Source organism: Drosophila navojoa, chromosome 4 (genome assembly GCF_054131105.1).
Source record: "Drosophila navojoa isolate 15081-1374.11 chromosome 4, UAZ_NAV_1.0, whole genome shotgun sequence".
In the NCBI taxonomy this organism is placed as follows: domain Eukaryota; kingdom Metazoa; phylum Arthropoda; class Insecta; order Diptera; family Drosophilidae; genus Drosophila; species Drosophila navojoa.
Genome location: NC_142892.1, coordinates 13,230,331 through 13,256,220, shown reverse-complemented (window position 1 = coordinate 13,256,220; position 25,890 = coordinate 13,230,331). Strand labels below are relative to the sequence as shown.

The window sequence follows — 25,890 nt, the reverse complement described above, 5'->3', positions numbered from 1 at the left end:
ATTTCTGATAATGGATCATAGTTGGTTCGCTTCTGTATTCTTTTGCTTTATTTTTGTAGTCTTTGTGAGCAGTCTAAGCACATGGTTGCACTTCAGCGCCTGCACGTGCTGGCAGCATGAAACTAATAATAAGAGATAGTAAAAAAATAAAAGGCAGAAGCAGTGGAAGAAGAAGAAATGGAAAATGTGTCTGGCAGTTGAGTTAACGGCGTTTTGGCAACTGTTTTACGGTTTCTGCCGCTTGCAATTAAGCCCAAAGCGTAGAAATTTGGTTCGTTTCATAGACCATAAAGCGCTCGCCACGCTCTCACTAGCCCACAAATGACGAGACAGTCAAAAAGCAAACGGTGCGTATGAGCAATGTCTTTTAATATGCATTTAGATATGTATATATGTAGAAGACAGCCAACGCAATTGGCTAAGAACATTTGATGGAAGAGTGAGCGGGTGAGACGTGAGATTGGATGAGCTAGAGGAATGAGAGAGAGAGAAAGAAAAGAGAGAGAGATAGCATGAGATAGGTGCTCTATAGCTAAGTCTCCCTGATAATAGTGACAGAGAGGGAGAAATGACAACAATAACTGAGAGAGAGAGAGAGAGTGAGCAGGAATCGAAAGGACAGAGAACGGAAGAATTTGTGTTATACAGATTGAAAATAATTTGCCATACCCAATTCATATACACTTCGAGAAGGCATTACGCATTGGGCAAGCAGTGCCTGAATCATTATATATCACAACAGAAACTATATTAAGTACCGACAGGTTTCCTTGATTGTAGGTCATAAATATACATATATATACATCATAATCATAGCACAATATAATCATAAATATCGGAAATACAATTATAACCGTAATCAATTGAAATTTAGCGCCCCTAGAAATTGAATGGGGCTTTCTCAGAAATCGTAGTTGAAGCCTCTGCGTATAAATTTTCTATTGTATAAATGAATGGGCGAGTAACGAGCCGATAATTTTACTACGAATCTAATCTTATCTATGGCTATACATATAGCGGCTAACAAACATCATGATATAATTTTGTTTTATTTTTCCGTTTTCTTCCAATATTTCTGTTGAAAAATTATGAGTAGTAGTCTCTAGATCTTAGCGGTTTCTCTTAGTCTGTTTGCCAAAATGGCAGCTAGAGTCTAGAGTCCATATATAAAATAGATTTTCGCTTGGCATTTTGTCAACTGTCAGTGGCCCCAAATTGAAACTCATGGGCTCCACTTATCAATGTTTTCTATCTTATGTTTTGCTGCCGCTTCTGCGACATTTATCGGCGTTTCTTTTCTCCTTCTGCTTCTTCTTACCATTTTCTTGGCCGTTCGTCTTAGCAATTTTTAATTGTTTATTTATGCGTCGCGGCATCTTATAATTTCAACATTAGTTAATGCGTTTATAATGCGAAAAGTAGCAACAACAACAACAACAACCACAGCAATGAACTGAACTGGGTTGAAGTCAGATATTTTGTGACTGTTGGCGCCTTTTAAACAATTGACGGTGCGATTCCCACGCTGCGTATGAAATAAATTTCAAAAAAAAAAAAAAAAATTGTGCGCTCCTCTGTACATTTTAATGATGCCACCAAAAGCCCAAAACGAAAAACGAAAAAGACCAAAAGAAAGAAGAGGAAGAAAACCGAAACCTAAAAGAAACAAAAAAAAATAAAATACCAAAAAAAGAAACAACTTTGAAGCCGCCGCACGGCCGCACAATTTTCTCGCTTGTTGCCGCAGTAGTTGCTGCTACTTTTGGTTGGATAGGCGCCCCATTATAAATCTGCGCCAGTCTATGACAGTTTGTGGCCCAAAATGTGACGCCAAAGTTTGCGTTTGCGTTAGCGTTAGCGTTAGCGTTAGCGTTTCTTGGGGGCCATTGCTCGGCGTCTGACGCCTGTCGCCTCTGACGTGACTGCAAATGAGCTGCTAAGAAAGCAAGAGCTGGCGCCCCTGTTGGGAGGGAGAGCCCAATGCGAAAGCTATTCAATCTGGGTGCCTCAAAATGATCGTGATCGTAATCGTGATTGTGTGGGAGAACTTATCTAGCGGCGTGCGCGGCTCAGATAAGCAAAATTAGCCAGAATCGCAGTGGCCAATGACGTATGTCCTATGTGGCGTATGCGTAATGTGCTGTTTTTGTTTTTGATCATGAATTAGTAGTAGGCAAATGCAATCGAATGATATTTCGATAAATATCGATACAGTTAAGACAATTCCGCAGCGAACTTAATAATAACTCTATGGAATAGGCTTAGTATGCAATATCAATTGGACATCGATTGCTCATTTGATCGATATCGATATATGCTGTTGACAGATAAACAGGTATCGCAGTCGCACTTGCCAGCATCGAGTGCTCACTACCGGGTTGCCAGCCAAACAGGCTGCAACTGCAACAGCCAAAAGTTGTTATTGTTATTGTTGCTGCTGCTGTTGCTGCTGCTGCTGCTGTTGCTGTTGTCCGACCGCATCGCATCTTTATTTAGACACAAAAATGTTGCATGTTGCGCGCTTTTCACCAAATGCGCACCTTGTCCACATTATTATGCAAAGAGGGTTGCACTATTTACCCAAAAATGGCCGTGGCTAATGATGATGATTGCCAGGCAGCCAGTGCCACATACTGCTGCCTGAGTGGCAGACATTCGAGCCAACTTTGTTGCTGCACTTGGCCAAAACGGCAGCAACTTGTTGCCAGCGATTGTTTATATGTCATTGGCAATTTGTTGTTGTTGCTGTTGTTGCTGTTGCTGTTATAACTGCAAGCAGTTGACTCTGCGTGCGTGTGTGTGTGTGTGCGTCTGTGTGGGTGTGATATTGTTTATGGAAATAGGAAAACAATTGCACGTCTATCTAAATATTGCTCTGCAAAATAGTTTCTTACTGAGAAACTATATGCAATGAGTTTTATGGATGCCAGCGGGCGTATTTATTTAGCACGTTCCAATCGGATGATGCACCAGCAGAGGGCACTGATTCAGCTCTGAAACTAATTAAATTCTTTATTTGTCTTGTGGGGCGTCCCTTTTTGACAAAATGACGAAATATTTATTTGAAATCTTTCATGTTTCATAAAATGATGTGCAATTTATTTTTAAAACAACAACGTCGCGACGACAACGCTGACAGACGCGCAGTCGCCGAGGGGGCCACAGGGGCGGCAGGGCCGGCTGGGGCAGCACCCTATCGGCTGGCGCTGCCCCCTGTATGAAGTGTGCCCAATTAGAGCTGCAACAACAACAGATGGCGCCACGTTTGTTGGCCAAAAAAGAGATCAAAGGGCCTGCAGCGCGACGGCGCCATTGTCGATTGCGCAAAAAGCGAACGCCAGAGGCCGCCACCTACAACAGCTACATGCTTATGTATGTGTATGTATGTTTGTATGCAGCTAATAACAAAAAGTTGCTTCCATTTATTTGGCAAACACAGCCGCAGGAGGGCGCTGCTGGCATTTGCGTTTTGCATATCAATCAGTGGGGAGTTAGCTGCAACAGTTGCCGGCCACAGTTGCTGCCGCTGCTTCTGTTGATAATTATCAGTCGGAGATTGTGCGAAAGATGCCCCCGGGCCATTATAGGTGTCGAAACAACAAATTGTAAGCTGTTATCAGGAACGTCAATTGATATTGATATGAAAGCAATTAGCAGCCAGAGCGACCCAGCCAGCCAGCTAGCTAGCCAGCCAGCCAGTTGCCAGCTGCCAGCTGGGCCGGCAGCCCCTTTCCATAGAATTTTGTCAAGCTGTGACTTTGATCTGCGGAAATGTTCGGCAGCAACAACTTTGAATTTGATTTGAAAACACAGGCAGCCAGTCTACCTAGCCAGCGAGCTGCGTACCCTGCCAACCCTGCCTACCCTGCAAACGAGCCGAGCAGACACACACACACACACAACAAGCGCAATGAAAACAGTTCCTACAGGGTCTTATTTATAGCCATAGTTTTTATGCTCCATTTCGATGGGCCGACGCAGACGGCGCGCGCGTTCGCCCCTTTGAAGATTGCCTCCCTCCCCACACAGGCCAGCCCCCTTTGGCGCTGCTGCGCGGCTAACCACTTGATTGCACTTTTCGCAGCATAAAATATAGATTTATGTCTGTGGCTAACCCAAACGAAAAACTCTACAAAAGTAGCCGAAACACACACACACACGCACAGAAAAACAAAACAAACAACAACAAACTATATATGTATGTCTATACGTATAATAGAAGAAGAAAAAGCGATATAAAATTGATTTCCCCAACCGCGCAATGGCCGACAATGAAGCGCCATTGAAGCGCAACCAAATTAATCTTTCAACGACAATTACAATTAATTATAAACGCCCCCGCCGGATCGGCCGCAATGAAACTCAACAAACTGAAACTCAAATAGCCAGAGCGCAAGCGTGTGTGTGTGTGTGTGTGTGTGTGTGTGTGCGTGTATCGACAGCTGTTGATCGCTGTCTGCGTCTGGCGTTTTAAAACTCGATCCAATAAAAGTCGCCAACAAATCAAAGTAACATTTCAATGCTCTATCAAAATATACTACGTCATTCATATGGAAAATCAAGCTTAAGGCTCTAAAGTATAGTGCCAAACATATACATACATACATACAAATATTAAACATATTCTTTACTTTTCAGTTACGAAATTTCTCTATTCCATCATTTAAACACTATCAATAATTTGTCTTTGATTCATACTTTTGACTAGACTCTATAATTTATTGACTAAATTCCTGTCCAATTTTCTTATCTAATCTCATATAGACTGCTATTAACTTTAATTTTCAGCGACAGTCAATAATAAGGCCGTAAAGCTGATTAATAATTACCTATGTATACCTATTGTGGGTCTTATCTAATCTCACATTAGTGCTTGACTACCTATTAATAAATATCACTAACTTTTAATTGAAATCACTGTTTTTTTTTTTTTTTTTTTGACTAATTGCTTATACAAGGGGTAAACATGATTTTCAATCTACTTTCTGATCCTCTGCTATCCAAAGCAGCTCGATATTTATCGATCACGGTTACGTTGCGAATGGCTTTATCGAACTGTAATGCCCCAGCACATTCGCTGTCTGCTCGCCTGCTGCACGCATTACAATATGTAAACATCTTGTGGGGCTGCTGTTTTAATTTTCATCTTTCTTACACTTTGGCCCATATACGAGAGTGTGCCTATGCTATATGTATATGTATATGTATATGTATATGTATATGTATATGTATGTGTATGTGTGTGTGCATATTCAAAATCCAATCTGTATATATCTATCGCGCCATCGATCAGTCTTTGCGCACACCTAATTACAAAAAGATGAAAGCGCTACTTGGGCACCCGTTGCGCCCGCCCCCGCGCCGTCTGCGTGCTGCGGCCGGTAGAGTCGCTGGCCCACCCAAACCAAAAACACCTTGGTGGGTTCTTTTGTTGTTGTTGTTGTTTTTGTTGTTATTGTTGTTAACGGTGGCTACTTAATTTCGTATTAATAAACATCACAAATGTTGTAATCTTTGTAGTTTGGCAGCTTATTTATTTATTTAGCTTATGCTCACAGACTCTCTGTCTCTCTCCCTCTCTCTCACCCTCTCTCTCTCTCTCTTTCTCTCTTAATCTGTGCAGCAAACATTTTGATTTCGAATTTCGTATTTCGAAGTTGATCTTTCGAATTTCTTTAGTGATGTGCAAGCGATTTTTCGCAATAGTTTTTCTTTTTCTTTTGTTTTTCCTTTTGTTGTATTTTTCAGGCGTCAGTTGATTGACGAACTGCTACCTACAAGCTGTCTAAACAAATGATTGTTCTTCTTCTTCTACTGCTTCTTGTTGTTATTGCCGTTGTGCAACACTGGCAACACAATTGCGTTCTAGTGGGTGTGGCAACCAGAGAGGCATGGCCAAACCTTTTGGCTGCGGCGCATCCAATTCAAATCGAATTGGGAATCAAAGTGCGTTGAGCCGTAAACGTCGCATTGCCCCACAGCACCGTCTGTCTGTACATAACTGTAAATGTGAAACAATTTACATTTTATTCGATTCTATTTTTCGTAAATCACATTTTCAACACATCGTTAATTAATATAAGCACACACACACAGAACATTTGTATGAGAAATGGAAAAAAACCGAAGAAGAAATTTTGGAAATGGGAATACCCCATATGACAACATCAAAATAGCTGATTCTGTCCAGTTCCAAGAATTTAAACGTTAATGTTGCACAAGATAACAATTCGAATGTTTTTAGCAATTTAGACCAACTTTTCTGCGGAATAGAACAATATTTTTGCTTTTGTTTTTTAGCAAAGCCTCCTTCATGATATATGACTACGTCTCTTATCAATAATGCGAAAAGTGGCTGTAGTTTACATATATATGAACATATATGAAAAATAGAACTACATTTATATTGATTACAAAACTAAGATAAAATGCAGCTGCAAGATAAATGATAAATAAGTCAAAAAATATTGTGTATATAAGCGATAAATATTTCAGAGCAGAGCAGAACAGAGCCAAAACCGAAATGAACAGTAAACAGTAATGGGCATAATAAAATACAGAAGAAAAAGAAGAAGAAGCAGCAGCAGCAGCAGCAGCTGAAGATAAAAACGGATGCATTAAGGGAGCCAAATAAATAATAATAAATAAGCGCAAGTGAATTAAAATGCAAAAGTCAAAATATGTCGAATATCTGTGCTGCTGCCTCTTCTTCTTCTTCATTTTTTGGCAGTGCAATATGGGAGTGTGTGTGTATGTGTGTGTGTGTGAGCCAAGTGCCCGCCAGTTGCCGGCTTTTCATCTGGAATCCTCAGCAGCATTTTATGTGGCGTGTCAAAGAAATTTATTTTTGCGCACATTGCCGCAATTTCCAAGAAGTCAACGCATTCACACACACACACATATATATATATAGTGTGTGTGTGTTTGTGTGTGTGGCATGCCTAGACTCTGACAAGTCTGGCGATGAGTGCTTTTTGAATTTGTATTGCAAAATGGGCGCTCGAATTATAGCTGCAAAAGGCCAACACTTGATTGCGTCATTCGTTTAATGGGGCGTATGATTAATTTTTGTTTCACAGCGCTTGCAAACTGTGGCTCTATACTACTGTGGCCGGAATAGTTTCCCATAACAGCAGCAGCAGCAGCAACAGCAGCAGAACTTGGCCAGCTGACTTTTCACTGCACATTTTCACATTTTCCAGTTGCTGTTGCTGTTGTGATGTTGTTGTTGTTGTTGCCCACTTTGGACATTTAAGCCGCTTTTGGCATGCGTACAACTGGCGGCTTTTTCCTGCTATCCAGCTACAGCTCCCCAGCTTCAGTTTCAGCTCCAGCTTTAGCTCTGTCTCTGTCTCTGTTTGCGAGTCGAGCCAGCAGCTGATTTATGCGCCTTCTTCGACGTCGTCGGTGTCGCTTGTTGTTGTTGTTGTTGTTGTTGCTGTTGTGTAGGCGCGTTTCATGTAATCTGGCGGGTAATCCAAGTGGCCAAGCGTGAGAATTTTACTCATTGGCTTAACTCGGCTCAGCTCGGCTCGGTTTGGTTCAGTTTAGTTTGTTGTTTTTGTTTTGGTTTTCGCGAGTTGGCCCCGCTTGGCGACCGACCGACTTCCGTATCATTTGTGTTCAATCAGCGAACATGCACCAAATTTTTATTTAGCTGCCAGGTGCTGCAGCTGCAGCCGCAGCCATTGCAGCGCCACCTAGCGGTGCTTTTGCAGTGGGTGTGAACCGCACCAGCTGAAGGTCACATTGTATATGTATATCGCTGTCTCTCTCTCTCTCTTGCTGTCTCTCTCTCTCGCTCGCTCCCTCTCCTTCTCTCTCCCTCTCTCACTCTCTCTTTGACTCTCGCTCATTTAAATCGATATGGAAGTCTTTGAGCTGGGCGCGTCTGCGTTGATTTTCCCACGCTGATTACGAACGAAAAGCGAGAGAGAATCATTGCTGCAGCAGCGTTTGGCCAAAAAGGATGCGCCGCTTGACAAATGTCAGTGTCAGCCCGAATCCCACAACGTGTCCAAAGATGATGCTCACCTAGAGCAGTGCCCCTGTCTGTGTGTGTGTGTGTGTGTGTGTGTGCAGACATTGGTAGCGACTTTTCACCAGCAGCAGCAGCAGCTCGTTTTCTTGTAATGTGCTCATTTTCCTTATGCGGCAGTTGGCCGGGAAAATTGGGTTAAGTTTGACTTTGGTTTTGGCTCTGGCTCTGGCTCTGGCTCTGCCTTTGTTGCTGCTGCTGTTGGCAATGGACTTGCTCTAGATTAACAATTGTTGATTATGACGAACATAATGATGTTGCTCTGAATGATGATATGCATGGGCTTCTGGCCAAGTTAACAGCCTTGCGGCTATTTTTAGAGCAGAGCACCAACAAAAAGGGCGCGTCCCGATCTACAAACGGGCGATAAGCCCCACAGAGCCAGACTGCAGCCTGCAGAGAGCGCTTAGTCATTCCACTTGTTGTTGGCAGCTCACCCACGTAACCCAAGACGCTGACTCAAACCGGCCAAGACGTTGCCTGACGTTGTTGTCTGTGGACTGTGGACTGTGGACTGCTCGGCGAACTGGGCTGGGCATGCAAAAATAATGTCGTCAGTGGAAATTGATCGATTTAAATGGAATTAAGATCATCGACAACCGCCTCTCTCTCTCTCTCTATCTGCCTCTCTAGCTTGCTCGCTCTCTCGCTCAGCCTGACTCACTGACTTAGTGAACAACTAAGCCACCAGCAAGAGCCACAGTCACACTCACAGTCAGAGTCAGAGTCAGAAGTAGCTGCAGCTCCTCAGCTTGTGCCTTTTGCCTTTTGCCTTTCGCCTCTGCTCGAGTGCAACTTAATTATGGCTTGTTTGCTTTACGGCCGTCTGGGAGGTGCGCTCTGTCATTGCCAAACAATTGCAATCGTCGTCGTCGTCGTCGTCGTCGACGTCGTTGTTGTTGTCCATGTTGCTGCTGCTCCTCCTGCCGTTGCTGCTGCTGCTGCTGTTGATGGCTATCAGCAATCAGGCGCTTTGTGCGCCAGCCACAACAACAACAACAACAACAGCAAAGCTGATGAGCAGCAGCCGCCGCAGAAATTTAAATTGTGGCAAGCGATTGGCATAAAACGACTTTTGCCCAGTTGCATTTCGGCATTGCCCATGTCCATGCCCATGCCCATGCTCAGGCCCAGTCCCAGTCCCAGTCCCATGCAATCAAACAAAACCTCATGACAACAGCAGCGGCAACAACAATGCGAGATAAGCGCAACGCGCCTGCAGTGGGAGAGATGAAAATAATATCTGGACAGCTGCGTGGCCTTCAGCAAATCTTTTAGCCAAACAAACGAAATAAATAAATATATATAAATAAATAAACACAACAAAGACGTTAAATATGACCAAAAGAATATACATACACACATACATATATATGTATATGTATGGAGAAGAAAAAACTCTTTCAATGCATTTGTGTAGATTTTCACACGCTGTCGCCAACAAGTGCGTGATTGTGTAGCTGTGTGTGTGCTCGAGTGACTCTGTGTGCGTGTGTGTGTGCGTGTGTTTGGTCATGTATTCAAATGTCATATGGGTTGGTATGCTGGTGACGTAGTTAAGGCCTTTATCTAACAGGGCTGCCGGAACGAAGTAAATAAAAATATGAATCAAGTTGACAGAATAAAATAATAAAAATACAAAATAAAAGAGTATTTAAATGTGCTACAAAAATGTCTTTAAAATAAATATAAAAAAAATTAAGGCTAATAAAAAATAAAAAAATTAAATCAGAAAATAACTAGAATAAAAAAATAAACAAATACATTTAAAAATATAACTATAAAATAAATAAAAATAAATAAATAATTAAAAAATAAAATCATAATACATTAAAAATGTATTTAACTATATATTAAAGTCTTGAGAAATAAATAACTGAAAATAAATTGGAATTTATATATAAAATAATACAAAGAATCATTTTACACATGAAGAAATTCCCTTGAACTTCTGCTGCAGCCCTCGTTCAAATCGAACAAGCAATTATACATAATTTTTTTTTTTTTCGTGTACGGCGCTTATCAGCATTATCACTGCCGCATTGTTTTTATTCACACGCCCCCAACAGGCACACACACACACACACATACACAAACGCACACAGATTCATGCACGCAGTTACACATTAGCTAGAATATCTTCTCTAGAGAGAAGTATCTACAGGATTTACATAAAATGCCATCAAATATTTGCATAACATTTTGACAGTTTTTGTGGAAAAACATGCCAAGAGGTGGGCACAAACAACAACAACAACAACAACAACAGCAGCAGCAGCAGCGACAACAACGAGAACGGAAAGAACAAACAGTAGCGGTAAATTCAGTTGCTACGTCATCGACTTTGGCAGTTGACAAACTTTCAAATCACGTCACGGAAAATTTGTGTCGGATATTTTCTTCGGTTTTTGAACTTTTTATCAAAACGCGTTTACAGCAAACAGCGAGAATAAATCAATTGTTGGATTTGTCACTTTGCCTGTCTGCTGCTGTGTTTGTTTCTCCGCTATGTTTGTTTGTTTGTTTGACTGTCTGTCTGATTGTTTGCCCGAGCGCCAGCGTCAGAGCCCAATTGACTTTGATAACGCTATGCAACTAATTACAAGCTAATTAAGCTGTGTAAACTGTAAATTGAATTGATCATAATGGAGAAATACATAAGGAAATATATATAAAATATTTGAATATATTTTGTTATATTTAAATTTTAATTATAAATTCATTCATATATCCATCTATCCATATATTATTTAATTTATTTATTTATCAAATTTAGTATATATTTCTTATTGAGTTAATTAATATATCTCTCTCTTTCTCTCATTTTTATTTCTTTTTCTATAAAAACCATTTTACCAAGTTAAATATATATTTTTTGTTTATATCATCTAAATTCAATTGATAAAATTTCTAGTTAAAAACAATCAAAATTCCATTTTAGTCTCTGACTTTCTTAGGTTGTATAACTTGATTTAAGCTGAACAGAATTTGTTTGTTTTGCCTGCCCATAAATTTTACTCAAATTTTCGATATTTTGTAAATCTGGAATTCAAAGAAATCGCTGTTTATAATTTTCGCCCCTATAGAATGAGGTGAGGTGAGGAGCTTGCGGCTCTAATCTATAAACTGTTTGCCTGAGGCACTTGAAATGTTGAGCACGTGCTTCACTCATCGCAAATATTTTGCCAGCGGAATATTAAGCAATTATTATACCACTCGTAAGTGCTTCAGATACTATATGTTCAGTTTCAAGATTTGTTGGCAGCGCTTTTCCAATTTCACTTGTCAAATATCTGTTTTCCCGCCCCCCTTCTCAGCTGAGTATTGTGTTTCACATGCAAAGAATTTCACGATAGATTTATGCATATGATGTGTCACTCGAATGTATCTAGAATTTGTTTTTTCTGTTTGGCGACGCGATAGCTGGGAGTAATGAATGATATTCTGAAGCATAGCTAATGATTCATTGGCAGCAACTCTTGCTGCAAAGAGCAGAGCATAATTTTTATTATAGGTTCTTTCTTTTCTTCTTCTTCTATTTTTCTTATCAGCGGCAGCTGCGATTTTTGATAAGCCACCTGCAGTGCTTGGCATTAGTCAGAGCAGAACGTGAGAAACTATGCGCCAAGATAACAAATGCCGCTAGAAAACTCAAGTATAGAGCGTGCTGCTTATGACGACGACGAAGGTGATGATGATGATGATGCTTAGTATGGCTTGTAAATAGATAGGTAGCTGCAACAGCTGGGAGTAAAGATTCAGCAAATTCACTGCAAAAATAGAGAGAGCGAGAGGGAAAGAGAGAGAGAGCGAGAGAGCAACAGCTGAGGGACGAAAGACAGAAACAAAGCAAAAAGCAAAGCAAATCAAATCGAATCAAATAAACAAAACAAATGCAACTGCAACTGCAATTGCTGCAAGCAGCAGAGGCAGAGGCAGAGGCAGAGAAGGTGGCAGCTGCGCTGATTTTCTTGGCATTTAGAGGCAGCAACTGCGGCACTCACTTGACTTAATTAAACGGGGCAGCCAGTGTTATAAAAATATATACATACATACACATACATATATATGTAGATATACATATATATATAAAAGTAAATATGGGGCCGTCTATAGAAGAAGACGAGGCGTAAAAAACGAGACGAAGTTCAAAGCAAAGTGCCAGCGCAGACAGAAACAGAGACAGTTATAAATACAAAGAGAGAGAGAGAGAGAGGGAGAGGAAGAGAGACAGAGAGTGGGAGAGAGCGTGACAGTAGTATTTGCCTTAGCTGCGACTTATCGCTTATCTACACTGATTAAATGGTCCAACTGGGCAAATGCCAGCCTTGATGCCAATGGGCCTTACCAATTTTTGCATATGCCAGCACTTGTCGTAGTTAGTTGTCTGTCTCTATGGCTGTCTATTTGCTTGAGTTGTCAGCAGCAATCAGACGTTGACAGCGCGCAGCCTCGACGTGAAAGTCGCGGTCGTTGCTTCAAAGGAAATCACATTGCGTATACGCAACGTGCAAATAAACAAGCAAATGCGCCAAACAAACATGGAAAAATCGACAGATCTCAACGGGCGACAATCATCATGCATACATTAAGTTCTCGTTGTTGTTGTTGTTGTTGTTGTTTTAGCTGCTGCTGGTGCTGGTGTTGTTTGCTATTTCCCTTCAGTTGCTATTTTTCTTTCATTCGTTTTATTAGTTTTGCCCGCTGCGAACATTTGGCCACACGTGCCGGCCATTCATTTGCCAGGCCATCCGCGAGAACTCGCTCACTTTTTCTTTTCTCTGGCTTGAATTTCGCATTTGGCTACAACATAATTTGATTGCTGCTGCTGCTGCTGTTGTTGTTGTTGTTGTTATTGCTTTAATGTGTCAAAATGACTAGTCATAGAAATCAAAGTCGAACTGCGATAACTACCTATAGTAGCAATAGCTATCTAATCTAAGAGCTGTGTTTGTTCTTTTTGATACCCCAATACACTAATTGTATTTAATAATCGATGTTTACCCCAGTCCGATAGCCGGTAACAACAACAACAACAACAAACGAAATAATTTGTTTACTTGCTCAAGTCCCCCGACCCACTGGGCGTATACATAATGCTTCATGCTCGAAACTCAAGTGGGGCTTATCAGAGCAATTGCACACTCGTACGCAAATATCATAATGTTTTATGGACAACCTGGGAAAGCTAGAAAGAGAGAGAGAGAGAGAGAGAGAGAGAGAGAGAGAGAGCGAGGGAGAGGAAGTCAATCCCCCCCATAAAGTCTCAGTCAGGCGTACCAAAAATTCCCCCGAAATTCCAGCGCCTAGTTAAGGCGCGTGCTAGACCCGCTGCCAGCAATTGTAAAAGATATCCGATTCAAATAAGATAATGTGGGCATACAAACGCCGCTTTATGGCCAATGCAATAAATCACTTGACTTGTATTCTATTTATTTAGTCGAGGCATCGAGGAATGACACAATGTCGCCCGAACGCCAATAAAAATGAATCAAAAATTATCAAATAAATAACGAGCGCTCACACACAAAAGCATAAATAACCAAAAGTTGACAAAAATATAAATATAAATACATTAAGAAAATGCAGAAGAACGGGCAAAGTTTTCGTTTTTCATCTACTTTTTGGAAAAACAACGTAAAATGTTGGAGAACAACAAGAAAAACTTCCGTTTGCTGTTGCCAACGAATGTGGGTCAAACATAAAGAAAGAGTGAGACCGAGAGGGAGAGCGAGAGAGAGAGAGAGAGCGAGTAGGGGAGGGGCTGCCAAAATAAAATGTCTTTCAGCGCACGACAACGAAATTCGAAATTCATATTTTTAAGAGCTAAAAAAATAAAATTAAATTAAAAAAAAAAAAAATAAGTAACATTTCACATTGCACATTTCATTAATTTGGCTTAAGTGAAATCTTTGGGAATTGAAGCCCCCTGAGAACAATGATATAGTAGTACACAAACATACATACATGCATACATAGTAAGTACGTTCGTGTATGCAAATTGAATGCAATTTGGACGACAGATGGCGCCACTCAGCGTGTCGCATGCAATTTGCTTATTAATTCAATAAAATCTTAATAAACGTAACGATTCGCAGCCACCCCACCCCACCTCTCGGCTGGCACCGGTCCATTGCTAAAACCACATGTTGTCGCCATTGTCTATCTCCCTCAATCGCCCACAGTACCTCTCTCTCTCCCTCTCTCTGTCTCTCTTCCTTTTTGATGGATTTGCATGAATCATTGAGGCGTCACGCTTGAAGGAAAAGCGCACAAAAACTTGAGCTGAGCAAAAACAAACAAACGTGAAAAATTATTATGTTTCATATGCACACTTACATAAATACATATGTATATACATATATGAGCATATATACATATATTTGTGAAAAGTTATTTTAATGCGAGTACGTCGCCGCCATCTCCTGTGTGCTAAAATCGTCGACAGGCAGCAGCCAAAACGACGACAGTTTTCCTGCCTCTGCTTTGGCAGCGTTTCCTCTCCGTTTATTTTCGATTCCTAGTTGTCGCAGTTGTTATGCCAGACTTTTCCGGAAGCGCGGCGCGACAGCAGCTGCGGCTTTGACGTAGTGTTGACGCACACACAGCCAAAAAACAACCCAACAGCATCTTCCTAAGAGGCCAATGTGCTCTGCCAGCAAAATAATTGAAAACAAAATAATAATAATGGCACGCATATCCAATTTCAGGGCCTCTCTTTGCAAATCTCTGGCTAGAATTCGCAGGCAGTCAACAGTTGCTAGCAATAGAAGCAATCGACACTTGAAAATTAACTTTTTAATATCCATATCAAGTTTCATGGCCTCTCTCTGCGATTCTCTTAGATTTGAGAGGACAGTCAAAATTTATATTTATAAAAAGCTAACGAAAATTGTTTATTGTGATGCCAGATGGGAAAGTTATTAAATATATATTTATTCGCTGATTAAAAGAGTTCTAGAGCTACTGGGCTACACCTAGCTAGACCTAAAACCAGTTTTACTTTGCAATTCCATCAAAGTGTTTAAGCGCCATTCGAGTGCTCGACTCAATCACATTGTGGGAGGTGCGTTATGAAGGTCTTATAATGTTTGCTGATTGAAAGAGTTACTTGACTCTTAACTAGCTTTCTCAGTGTATTCCACAATGGATTGCCCACATATCATGGCATACTCAACCGCCAAAGCACTTCGATAATCATCTTTTAAGCGCATAATTAAGTCATAATAACAAAGAACTGAAATGATATGCCAAAATAAATATACAAAAAAAAAAAACCAAGCAAATCAAAAAATTATGAAGAAAAAATATTAATAAATATCAAAATATATATATATATATGAAGAAGAGGAGGAGGTGGAGGAACGCGTATAAAATGTTCATCTTATTATTATGCCTCGAATTTCATTGTGAATCAAAGCAAAAAAAAAAAAAAAAACTTGAAAAGGCTTCGACCGGCAACTGCGTGCCGAAGAGGGGGCAGTCGCTCCCCTCCCTCTGCCCAGCCCCGCTCCGGCCCCTTTTCGATGAGGCGGGGGGTACTTTTGGGCATGACAATTGTCAACTTGTTTGCGTGCTGCCTTCAATTCTTAATCGCCTTCTGTCCATAGCCATTTGTGAGTTGCTTTTTTCTCAGTCGATTATTCGGCATGTAGCTCCTTCACAGCTCTGCGCGAAAGAGACAGCGTCTGCTGGAGAGATGGAACGAGAGAGAGAGAGAGGGAAGGGCATAGAGACGCCGCAAACCAATTTGGGAGCGTGAGAAAGTGACGCGCACAATTAAAATGCGGTTTTATGGGCCGTCGCATTGGCCACAGCAAAAAATACGCCAAAAATTCATAAATTATAAACAATAAATTATGTTTAAATATATATAACAACATTTTATAGAATCAATATTTAGCAGCATTTTCCTTTCAAGCGAGCCACGCGAGAGACGCATAAATTAACATTCGCTTAGCATTAAATCAAATCAAAATTCTCGTTGAATATATAAATAGAGCTCAGTGATTTAAGCAGATATTATATATCATATATATATAGTATACACATATATATATGCAGACGTCTCCGTCTCTCTCTCTCTCTCTCTCTCTCTATAATTATCATTATGATTATTCATTTAGCTGGAAAAATTCGCGTGAGTTGCATAATCAGGCAGAAAATAAAATAAAATAAAATAAATACGAAATTCTGTTCACATGCAATGCCTAAAAATGCATTTAAAAAAAGAATTCAGAATTGAAAATAGAAAATAGAGAATTGTTGTTAGAAAATACTTGGTAATTGACCAATTGTCTCTCTCTCTCTCTCTCTCTCTCTCTCTCTCTCTCTCTCTCTCTCTCTCTCTCTTTCTCTTTCTGACTCCCTCTCTGTCTCTCCCTTTGGTTGTGCAAATGATTCATTCATTCACGCAATACGCAATTATCATGTGATGCACGCCCCTTCAGACACGCCTCCGCCCCCGCCCTCTCGCCCAGACACGTGAGATGCCGGCTAATTTAAGTAAAGCCAATTTGCTGTCACATTGTATTGTAGGCGTGGCAAGTGGGCCAACAGTTTCATTGCCAAATTGCCGACACTTATGACTCAGCGTCCGCAGAGTGCGAGGGAGACTTTTTGGCAATCGCTCCCCGACTGAACGATTGGCCCATCTGCAATTGGCTGATTTGTGCAACATGCGTTAATTAGGCAAAACTTAAATATAAATCGAAAGCTAAAACATATACCTAAATCAATTATATTGTATGAGCCAGCAATGTAACGAACACGTGCAGCGAATCATTGATTCTGAAATGAATCAATTTCAACTATGCATATATGTATATAGTAAATCAGTTATATAATAAAATATACCACTATACAATAATACTAAACAATCTTCTACAAGTATCACTAAACAATACAAGCGAGCTCATACATAAATCATATAATAGGACTATTTAAATATCTGGTATTATACTACTCATATGAATATCCCTCTCGAGCCCAACTTCTTCTCTATTCCATATTTGAAAACATTCCTTAAATATCACTTATAAACATCTAGGCCAATCTTCTCCCTATAGACACTTGTGTAATACTAACCCATGTACAACATACATATATGTATGTATGTATATGTAGTGCATGTGATTAGTCCTTGAAAACGATTTCACGTCATGTTCTGATATTTACGATCGCAAAGTTCATCATAAACAACTTACGTTTAACAACAAAATGTTGAACAAATTCTGCAGACGCGACGTCCATAAAATGCATATAAAAAGAACTTATAAAAAGCAAAAAGTGGAAAAAGAATTTCATTAATTTCTAAGACGATATGTTGTTTACGGCGGATCGGCACAAACGATTTTCAACTTTTTTCGCATAAACAATCTCGAATTAATTAGTATTTAAGATACGGCCACTAGACATGCCTCTATTACCCTCTGTCTCCCTATATCTATATATAGACCAAATATTGGGAAAATTCAATGAATTATGTTTCAACTTGTTATGGGTTTTCTTGTTGTTCTTACAGCACAGAGCGCATCGATCCTATCGATAACAGCTAAGCCAAATAATGCGACATTAGAGAACAACGCGACGCTGCGGATCACATGCGAATTGGAGGGCCAGCCGCCCCCGAAGGTGACCTGGTTCAAGGACGACAAGTCAATAAATCACAAACACCGTGTTTATAAATTCAAGCATCACAAGTGAGCCACAAATCTGTCGAATGTGTGTTAAATAATTCTCTATATATATGTGTCTTTCGATCTTTCGTTCGCCTTGCAGAAGACGTTCCCAGCTGATTGTGCCCCACTTTAACAGCTCCATCCATGCGGGGAAATACGAATGCCGTGCCAAGAACAAAGCTAGCAATACGATCGACAAGCGACGCATCATGATCAATGCCCATCCAGGTAAGACCTTCAACAGCCTCTCACTCTAGCCCACTCTAGCCCACTCTCTGTCGATCTTTCTGGCACTTTGATGTGCGTCTGTCATGTTTTGGCTGGCGCTCCAATTCATTTCTAATTTATGGCCACATTCGAAGGCGACAAACCATGCATGTTGTCTACTAGTAAAGCAACAGAGTGGATGACTCAATTCTGATTACATATCTATATCTTTATATTCATATTCATATTCATATTCTCTTATAGTTGTTCCCTTTCGATCGGATAGTCACTACACGGGCCCACCATGTCTTGAGAAATATTGCCTTCATGGCGGCAGCTGCGGATTCATTTTGGGTATAAATGAGTTATATTGCAAGTAAGTTGAGATTCGTAACATCGACTGAAATAAAATCTATTTTACTCCCCACACAGCTGCTTGCTCCCTTACTTATCTCCTCCCTCTCTGTCTCTCTCACTCTCTCTATATCTTTCTCTCTCTCTCGCTCGCTCTATATCGAACCCAATGTCAAGTGGCTGCACTGTGATAAAACCTGTGACAGCTGATAAAGTCCGTTTAGAGATCTGCTGAGGCGCAGCACTTGAGAAACTGCTGAGTAAAACTCTGTTTCTCGATTTTGGCATCGCATTACACGAACGAATGAAAATTTCTCTTAACTATAGGATCAGAACTCCACGAACTCACACTAACACACACACACACACACACACACACATACACTCTCTTCGCAATGTGAATAATGTCTTTCGGCGCCTCGTTTTATACATTATCCACGTTCTGCGTGCGTGCGTGTGTGTGTGCCTGTCTGTGTCTCTGTATGTGTGAGTATGCAAGACGCATATATCTACTTGTATATGTAAACCAATCCAATTCCATTCACTCGCAGCCCCCAAAAAGCGCATTGTACTCGGCGCCACTCGCTCAATTAGTAAAAAAAGAGTATATTGGCTTTTAGGCAATGTTTGTCTTGCTAAGTGTCTGTCTGAGCGAGAGGGTATTCTTATCCGATATTGTGTTTGAGTTTAGTTTGAGTAAAGAAAACAATATCGATTACAGCTTAGAGTTAAATTTCCCAAGTTTGGAGCAAAATTGAGTTCCTTTAATAACCTCTTCTTTAGATTAGATAAATTTTTGAATATAAATTTGAAATATCCCGAACGAGTATTATGCAGTCAATTGCAATGTTTTGTCTCGTTTTTATATGACGTTTGGTTGTTTTTTGTTTCTTCTTTTTGGGTCTGTGAAAAGCCATTTTCATTTTCCTTTTGAGTGCTAGACTGGCAAAAAAAAAAAATATATATATATAAAACATATACATATGTATATAGATATATAGAAGAGAGAGTAAGCAAATAAAAGATTGTTAATTAAATTGACTGGCTTCGTTTTTTGTTGCTGCTTTTTTCCCTGTTGCCTCTGTTTACACTTAAGTGATGCGATGGAAATGCTGGAACACGGTTCATGGCCATCTAAATGTACTGTATACTTAATTCTCTCTTTTGCTCTTTCTTTTTTGGCAAAGATCTAAAGTGTTTGCATCGCATATAATATCAATAATAATACAATTCAATTTTTAACTTATGCATCTTCTTTCTCTTTCTCTTTTCAATTGTGTATTTCAATTTTCAGTTGCCCGGATGGATACCATGGAAAGCGCTGCGAGTACAGTACGGCCAGTATGTCCATCAATAATCCCATATGTGGCGTTAAGTATTATGGAGGGTATTACTGCTAAAATAGGCACTTCTATAGCATCGATTGTTTTAGATCGAGTTACCGATAAACCAAATCCAAAAACAAAAACGAACAAAAAACTAAGAAAATATAAATCAAATAAAAATTAAAACAAAGATATTTCAGTTAACCAGTTCATTAAAGAGAATGACTATAGTATATCGGACCACACATACATATATAAACCAAATATAGTTGATAACACACACACACACACTCACATAAGCATACACACTCAAAGTACAAATACAGAGTATACCAGGCAATTCAATCAAATCCTTAGATTCAATCAAATAAAAATCCCATTACCTCCTTACACCACTTTCATAACATTTATCCAGTACTTGAGCTCATCTTCTATTTTCGTTTTTTTTTTATTAGAAAACACATTCCAAAAAGCAACAAAGCAAAGTCTTTAATCTAACAAAAGTTTGCTCTTTTTTAAATAAAAATAATATTACACAAAAACTAAACTAAACTAAACTAAAAATTGATTAAAAATAAACAATATATATTATAGTGCGAATAAAAAAATGGTGCTATAGAAGGTTTATTTTAAATAGTTATTACATATAGGCAAACTATTTTTATTTAAACGAAAAAAATTAAAACAAATATTCTCTTTAAAGTAAATGTTAAAAACAAATAAAAATTTTGATTTTCTATTTACACAACAACAAAAAAAACAAAACAAAACAAAACAAAGCAAAAGAAAATTAAATTAGAATGCAACTCACTTGACTTAAAATCAATCAAAAATAATTACACAGACAACAGAATACCTACCAAATACTGAAATATACTTGTCGAACCATTCAATTGGCGCAGCCTACACTCATATGGAATACCTATATACTTATAACGATAACGATAACAATATAACAGTAAACGGAGGCTCTCTTAAGTTAGTTATTCTTTGCAACATATGGCAACCCTAATCAGCCTATCAAATAGCTGTCGCCAAAGTACAGTCACCGCTATAAAAACCCAAAAAAGCACGGACCGAAATTTTGTTTTGTTTTCGAAAAATAACCTTTTTTTGTAGTTTGCAACATACGAAAAAATTTAAATAATACAAAACAAAAAAAAAAAAACAACTCGATGCGATGTAACGACATAAAAAATAATATACATATACTTATTGAATAACAATAATTATTTCTTTGCAATTAATTTAGTTCTTTAGTACACGTACATACATTTTATTTTGATTTTTTACTATCCAACATTATATCAACACTTTGGCTGTAGATTTTGACAAAACCAAAACACAAAAAAAAAAAAAATGAATAAATAAAACAAATCAAAAACGAAACAAACAACATATCATACGCTCTCCTTAAAATATTATTTATCTGGTGGTTGTTTATCAATAATAATTATTGACTAATCTTTTGCGTTCTTCCCCTTACCTGTATTTTGTTTTGGTTTACCTCTGATCCACTGTTTGTATTCCTACTTCTTAATTTAATTACTTTTTCATACATAACGCAAAAGAGAAGCTTTATTTGACTTCAACATCATGCATGAATAAACTTGTTTGGTTCGCAACGGAATCTGTTTTGAGCGCTAGTTCATGTTAGTATTTTTCTACTCTGAACCCATCGAAAATGGGAAATCACGGTATAATTGTTTTGTTAGAATGTATGTAACAGGCAGAAGGAGGCGTGGTAGACCCCACCAAGTATATACATATATTCTTGATCAGGCGACAAGCTGAGTCGATTTGGCCCTGTCCGCCTGTCCGTCTGCCCGTCTGCCCGTCTGTCCGTATGTTTGAACACGTCGATCTCAGAAGATAAATTAAATTTTTTTTTTTATTTTGTCCGTATATACATACAGCGCGCATATCAAGTTTATCACTTAAAATCTCATCCCGTTATTTCTTTTAATGATTAAAAATCGTTTTTATGCGTCCGTTTGTATGCCTGTGTATGTGCGTGTGCATGTGCGAAAAATTATTGAAATATCAGTTGCTCGAAGGGTTCAGAGGATCTCGTAGTCGAGCAGTCTCGACTAGAGCTTTCTTACTTGTTTGTCTATTTGCTTGGTATTAGGACAGTTAGTAATGAAAAAAAAAAAAAAAAGAGAAAATGAATTAATTTAATTTTTATTTATGATTTAATCTCTTCGCAGATATTTAGTTGCAATCTACGGCCAAACACATACCTTAAATAATGACTATTTTAATGCATAGAATTTTTATTAAAATAAAGTAAAAAAGCAAAAAAAAAACTCCCTGCACTCCAACGCCGGCAAATGTAATTTTTTTAGTATTATGTTTAAAAAATTCTACAATTTGTTGCCACATACACACACACAGACAAATACTCACAAATATACACATGAAATATAGAAGAACTTTAAAAATTGATAAACATTTACCAAAATTACTTGCAACTACAAAAAGAAAATTAAATTTAATAATTTCAAAACAAATATAAATTAATCCGCTACAGACTGAACATTTTCTTGTACTTTTTTGGCGTTTGTGCACGGTGACAGAATTTTTTGTATGAAAATTTAAATCGGAATTTATTTATTGTACTTTGTATTGCGAGAAATACTAAAAAAAAAAATTAAATTACATAATGAAAGATAAGAAAAGATAGCGATTGACCCTGACACTGACATTGTTGCGCTTTTGTTGTTGTACCATAGACATATATGTATAAACATAGATATATTTTATACATATATAATATATAAACCATATATAGCATGAACTTGTAATAAACCATGTATATACATATACATATATATAAATATTTATATATCTATATATATATTTCTATTTTCGTTATAATTCACAATAAGTTTCATGTACATTTCTAATAAGTTATAAAATCGTAAAAAAAAAAGAAAAGAACTTAACAATAATTTATTTTTTATCTTATGAAATAATAATGTAAAACTTTATTATCTAAGTACTCGTACATAAATACTTAATTTTGAAACTTTCAATTATTTCCCATTTTATAGTTTCTTTTTAATTGTAATGTAAAATGCGAACGTAATTATTTTTTTTTTATGTATATGTTGAGAAAAGAATTTGTAATTCTGTTGGATGAAGAGATTATTTTTAATTAACTTAAGAAACAAATTTTAATTTAATTATTGAAAGATTTATACCAAAAATACTATGTAAAGTTTAATTTTAATTGAAAAACAAAAAACGATGCGTAAGAAAAAAAAAATGTCATTAAAAATTTGCAAATACTTCACAATTTACAAATTTATTTCTTTTACAATTATTAAATTTTTATTTATAGTTAAACAATTACAACAATTATGAAACAAATACAACATTTTTCATTGGGTTTTTCTTTCTCTTCGGACTTTTGTTTCTAAAAATGGAATAAAAAAAACTCGCAATTAAGAATATGCTTAATTTCTCGACAGGTTCAACTTACAATATGGCCTTTGGCAACAATCAAAGCCACCGCTGGATGAGAAGCAATGCGAAATAAGCTCTAGTGTCATGCAAAAAATCATTTCTGTAGCAAACATGGATCTCATGATTATAAATAATTTGAATATGGCTTATAAAATACATATATTTGTTGAGAGAATAACGCTGGCTATGAATTTTACTTTTGAATTATCTTTAAATTGCGCCAAAAGTTTGGTATTTATGTCGATATTTTTGGCACCAGTTCAGCCTATCGACTAGGTCTAGTCGGTCGTATTCTTATCGTGCTTATGAACTGCTAAGGAATGGTGATTCATGACTGATTCATTCAAGAACGAAATAGTTTGGGACATTTTAAAACTAACTGTCATTATACATTTTGCGATACAATACAATAAAATGATTTTGAGAACTAATATAAATTTTGTTGTTAGTTTTTTGGCGGTAATAATCTAGCGTTTTCGAATATCAAGTCTACTTTTGGTATTTTTGTATTTTGACAACTGATTAATATATATCGAACTAGTGAACAAGGTAAACGTGTCGTTTCGTGACTGATTCTTTGAACCCAGCTAGCTAGTTCAAGATCGGAACTGTAAAGATAGCTTCAAAATTTAGCGGCTAAAATATAATAAAAAGTTTGATATTGTCAATTTTAATAAAGTTCGCTGACCAATATGTCAACAGCTCAAGCAACCAAGAACTGCATCACGCTGAAGGGTTCAGCCCAAATAATTGTCGAGTACTTAAGTAAGTATAGAAACTCTAACAACAAGAGCATCAACGACGCCTATAAAAAAGCGCGATCTAAATGGCGTCGTGCCTTTGTTTATTTGCAAAATTAGAATACGGCATCAATTCGATATTATTCCAACGTGGTATTTACCCAGCCGAGAACTTCGATAGCACGCAACAATATGGTTTGACCATACTAATGTCCAAGGATCCAAAGATCACAACATTTTTGCAGAATGTTCTGAAGCAAACTGAAGGTTAGTTCAATTAAATTTTACATTTATCTAAAACGGCTTGAAGCAGCAGCTGATTTTCATTAATCTGTAGAATGGCTTTCAAAGAACATGATTAACAAAATTTCGATGGTCATTACGAATGCGCATACTAAGGAAGTTCTCGAATGTTGGGACTTTAAGATGCAAGCGGAAGTTGGAGATGGCGATAGCGATGGCAAGGATCCCAGCAAGCAGACTTCGTCCAAACAGCTGAGCCGCATACAAAACGAGATTAGAGATGTGATGCGGCAGATATCAGCAACTGTTAGCTATCTTCCTTTGCTCGATTGCATTTGCACCTTCGATGTGATGATCCATACCCTACAGAACACTGAGATACCTGCACAGTGGGACGAGACTGGCGCCGTATTTATACAAAACGCACAGGCGGTGCAGTTGCGCTCGTTCTCCACGGGCTTGCACAAGGTTGACACGGTGGTCAATTATAAAATGAGCTCCTAGTGATATATAAACTTTTAATATTTATTTTGTTTCTATTTACATAAGTTAAGTCACACATTTGCGAATTATATTAAAAGCCAATTATGAAATGGGGCTAATAATTTCAATGGTAGTTGAGCTCCGCATCCTTCTCCACCGATTTAAATGACATCTAGAGCAGGAGAGAGAAGTTTTAGTAAGAAAACTAAACAACATAAACAACATAACAAAATATAGGTTAGTAGGACCAAATAGGATTTGGTTGGGATGGACAAGATAACCAACTCTACCTATCCTAAGCAGAACTTAGTCGTCAAGTTTTTTGGGAGCTGTTGCTGCCTCTGCTTTCTTTTTGCAATGTTGTGGCTACGTAGTCTAGTCAGTACCAAAGTATTTCTGGCCAAAGTGGTTGGGCGCCACCGGATGCAGCTCCGAAGTGAGAATCTTCATTTTGGGAAACGCTGTAACCACGGTACGAGCGGCAGCGGGTGTGCAGAACAGATTCGATAATATAATGCATTTCTCTGGCACGCCGTGCTCTCGCAGTACATTCACAGCCTTCAGTACAGTGTTGCCCGTGGACATGATTGGATACATGAGCAGCACCTGACGACTGCCAATGTCATCGGGAAAACGTGCATAGACAACGCGTGCCTCATGTGTATTGGCATCCGATTCGACCAAGATCTTTCCAATTCTTATCGAGCGACAGCAATCGCGTAATCCTTGCTCCATGGCCTCGCCAGAGCGTATGATGGACACACCACAGTTGCCGGAGCGATATTTCAGACCCTCATAGATGGCACCCGTTGGAGTTTCGACATCGCAATCTGTGTAAGGCAACTGATTGAGGGATTCCTCAATGACGAGCCGTATTAGCCGGTCTGCATAAAATTTGAAGTCGCTTCGCGTGGTATTTCTGTATATAATGTAAGTATGGATTGACAGTCGAGTTCCAATTCAGTTAAACAGATACTTACTTGTCGCGTATAATAGTGAGCAGCTCGGCAACTTGTGAGTTTAATGTAAGCAGCTTTATATTTTCACCATAATCGGCGAGCACTTCTTCGGGAGTGCACGATACAATTGCAGTGCTCTGAATCTGCTCTGGCTCTTGTTCGGTAGATGAGCGTTGTTCTTGTTGGTTATCATTTTCACTGCTCTCTTCAGCTTGCGAGCCATTGCTGCTGGGCGATCCACCAGTACACATTACTTTTTGATTATAAATTGCAATTGAAATTGGAAATTGATTTGCCAGCTTTGTTTTGCTAGCGTGCCAGCATAAGTGAGTCGATGTATCGATTCATCGCAACGATTATATTCATATCGTAGCAATTTGTACGTAGGCA

General features: G+C 38.5%; 3 protein-coding genes and 1 long non-coding RNA gene across 6 annotated transcripts in view; 3 read left to right on the top strand and 1 right to left on the bottom strand.

The window, feature by feature from the left end:
• Positions 1–23,319, top strand: part of vn (membrane-bound neuregulin protein vein) — a 35,945-nt gene extending 12,626 nt beyond the window's left edge. The window contains exons 2-6 of the mRNA XM_089259208.1: positions 17,562–17,739; positions 17,819–17,946; positions 18,190–18,301; positions 19,574–19,649; positions 23,059–23,319. Coding sequence (XP_089115334.1) covers positions 17,562–17,739; positions 17,819–17,946; positions 18,190–18,301; positions 19,574–19,649; positions 23,059–23,148 — 584 coding nt within the window. The 3' untranslated portion in view covers positions 23,149–23,319. The remainder of the gene's footprint in view (positions 1–17,561; positions 17,740–17,818; positions 17,947–18,189; positions 18,302–19,573; positions 19,650–23,058) is intronic.
• On the top strand, positions 10,873–12,370 carry LOC149091419 (uncharacterized). Its single transcript, XR_016196735.1, has 2 exons — positions 10,873–11,256; positions 11,356–12,370. It is a non-coding gene; the product is annotated as an uncharacterized LOC149091419 (long non-coding RNA).
• A 324-nt stretch (positions 23,320–23,643) lies between the features above and the next one.
• Positions 23,644–24,651, top strand: mad2 (mitotic arrest deficient 2). Its single transcript, XM_018100523.3, has 3 exons — positions 23,644–23,840; positions 23,936–24,082; positions 24,153–24,651. The coding sequence occupies exons 1-3, from the start codon at positions 23,768–23,770 to the stop codon at positions 24,560–24,562; spliced, it is 630 nt and encodes a 209-aa protein (XP_017956012.1). The 5' UTR covers positions 23,644–23,767; the 3' UTR covers positions 24,563–24,651.
• On the bottom strand, positions 24,569–25,861 carry kri (uracil phosphoribosyltransferase krishah). 3 transcript variants are annotated; one of them, XR_016196663.1, is made up of 3 exons: positions 25,522–25,859; positions 24,832–25,460; positions 24,569–24,713 (listed from the first exon to the last, which is right to left on the bottom strand). XR_016196663.1 is itself a non-coding variant. In XM_018100522.3 (3 exons), the coding sequence occupies exons 1-3, from the start codon at positions 25,749–25,751 to the stop codon at positions 24,703–24,705; spliced, it is 774 nt and encodes a 257-aa protein (XP_017956011.1). In that variant the 5' UTR covers positions 25,752–25,861; the 3' UTR covers positions 24,569–24,702. The 3 variants fall into 3 exon arrangements, 2 of the variants coding, with proteins under 2 accessions (XP_017956011.1, XP_089115333.1); XM_018100522.3 differs by having other exon boundaries at positions 24,928–25,460; positions 25,522–25,861; XM_089259207.1 differs by having other exon boundaries at positions 24,569–25,460; positions 25,522–25,860.
• Positions 25,862–25,890: the final 29 nt, after the last annotated feature.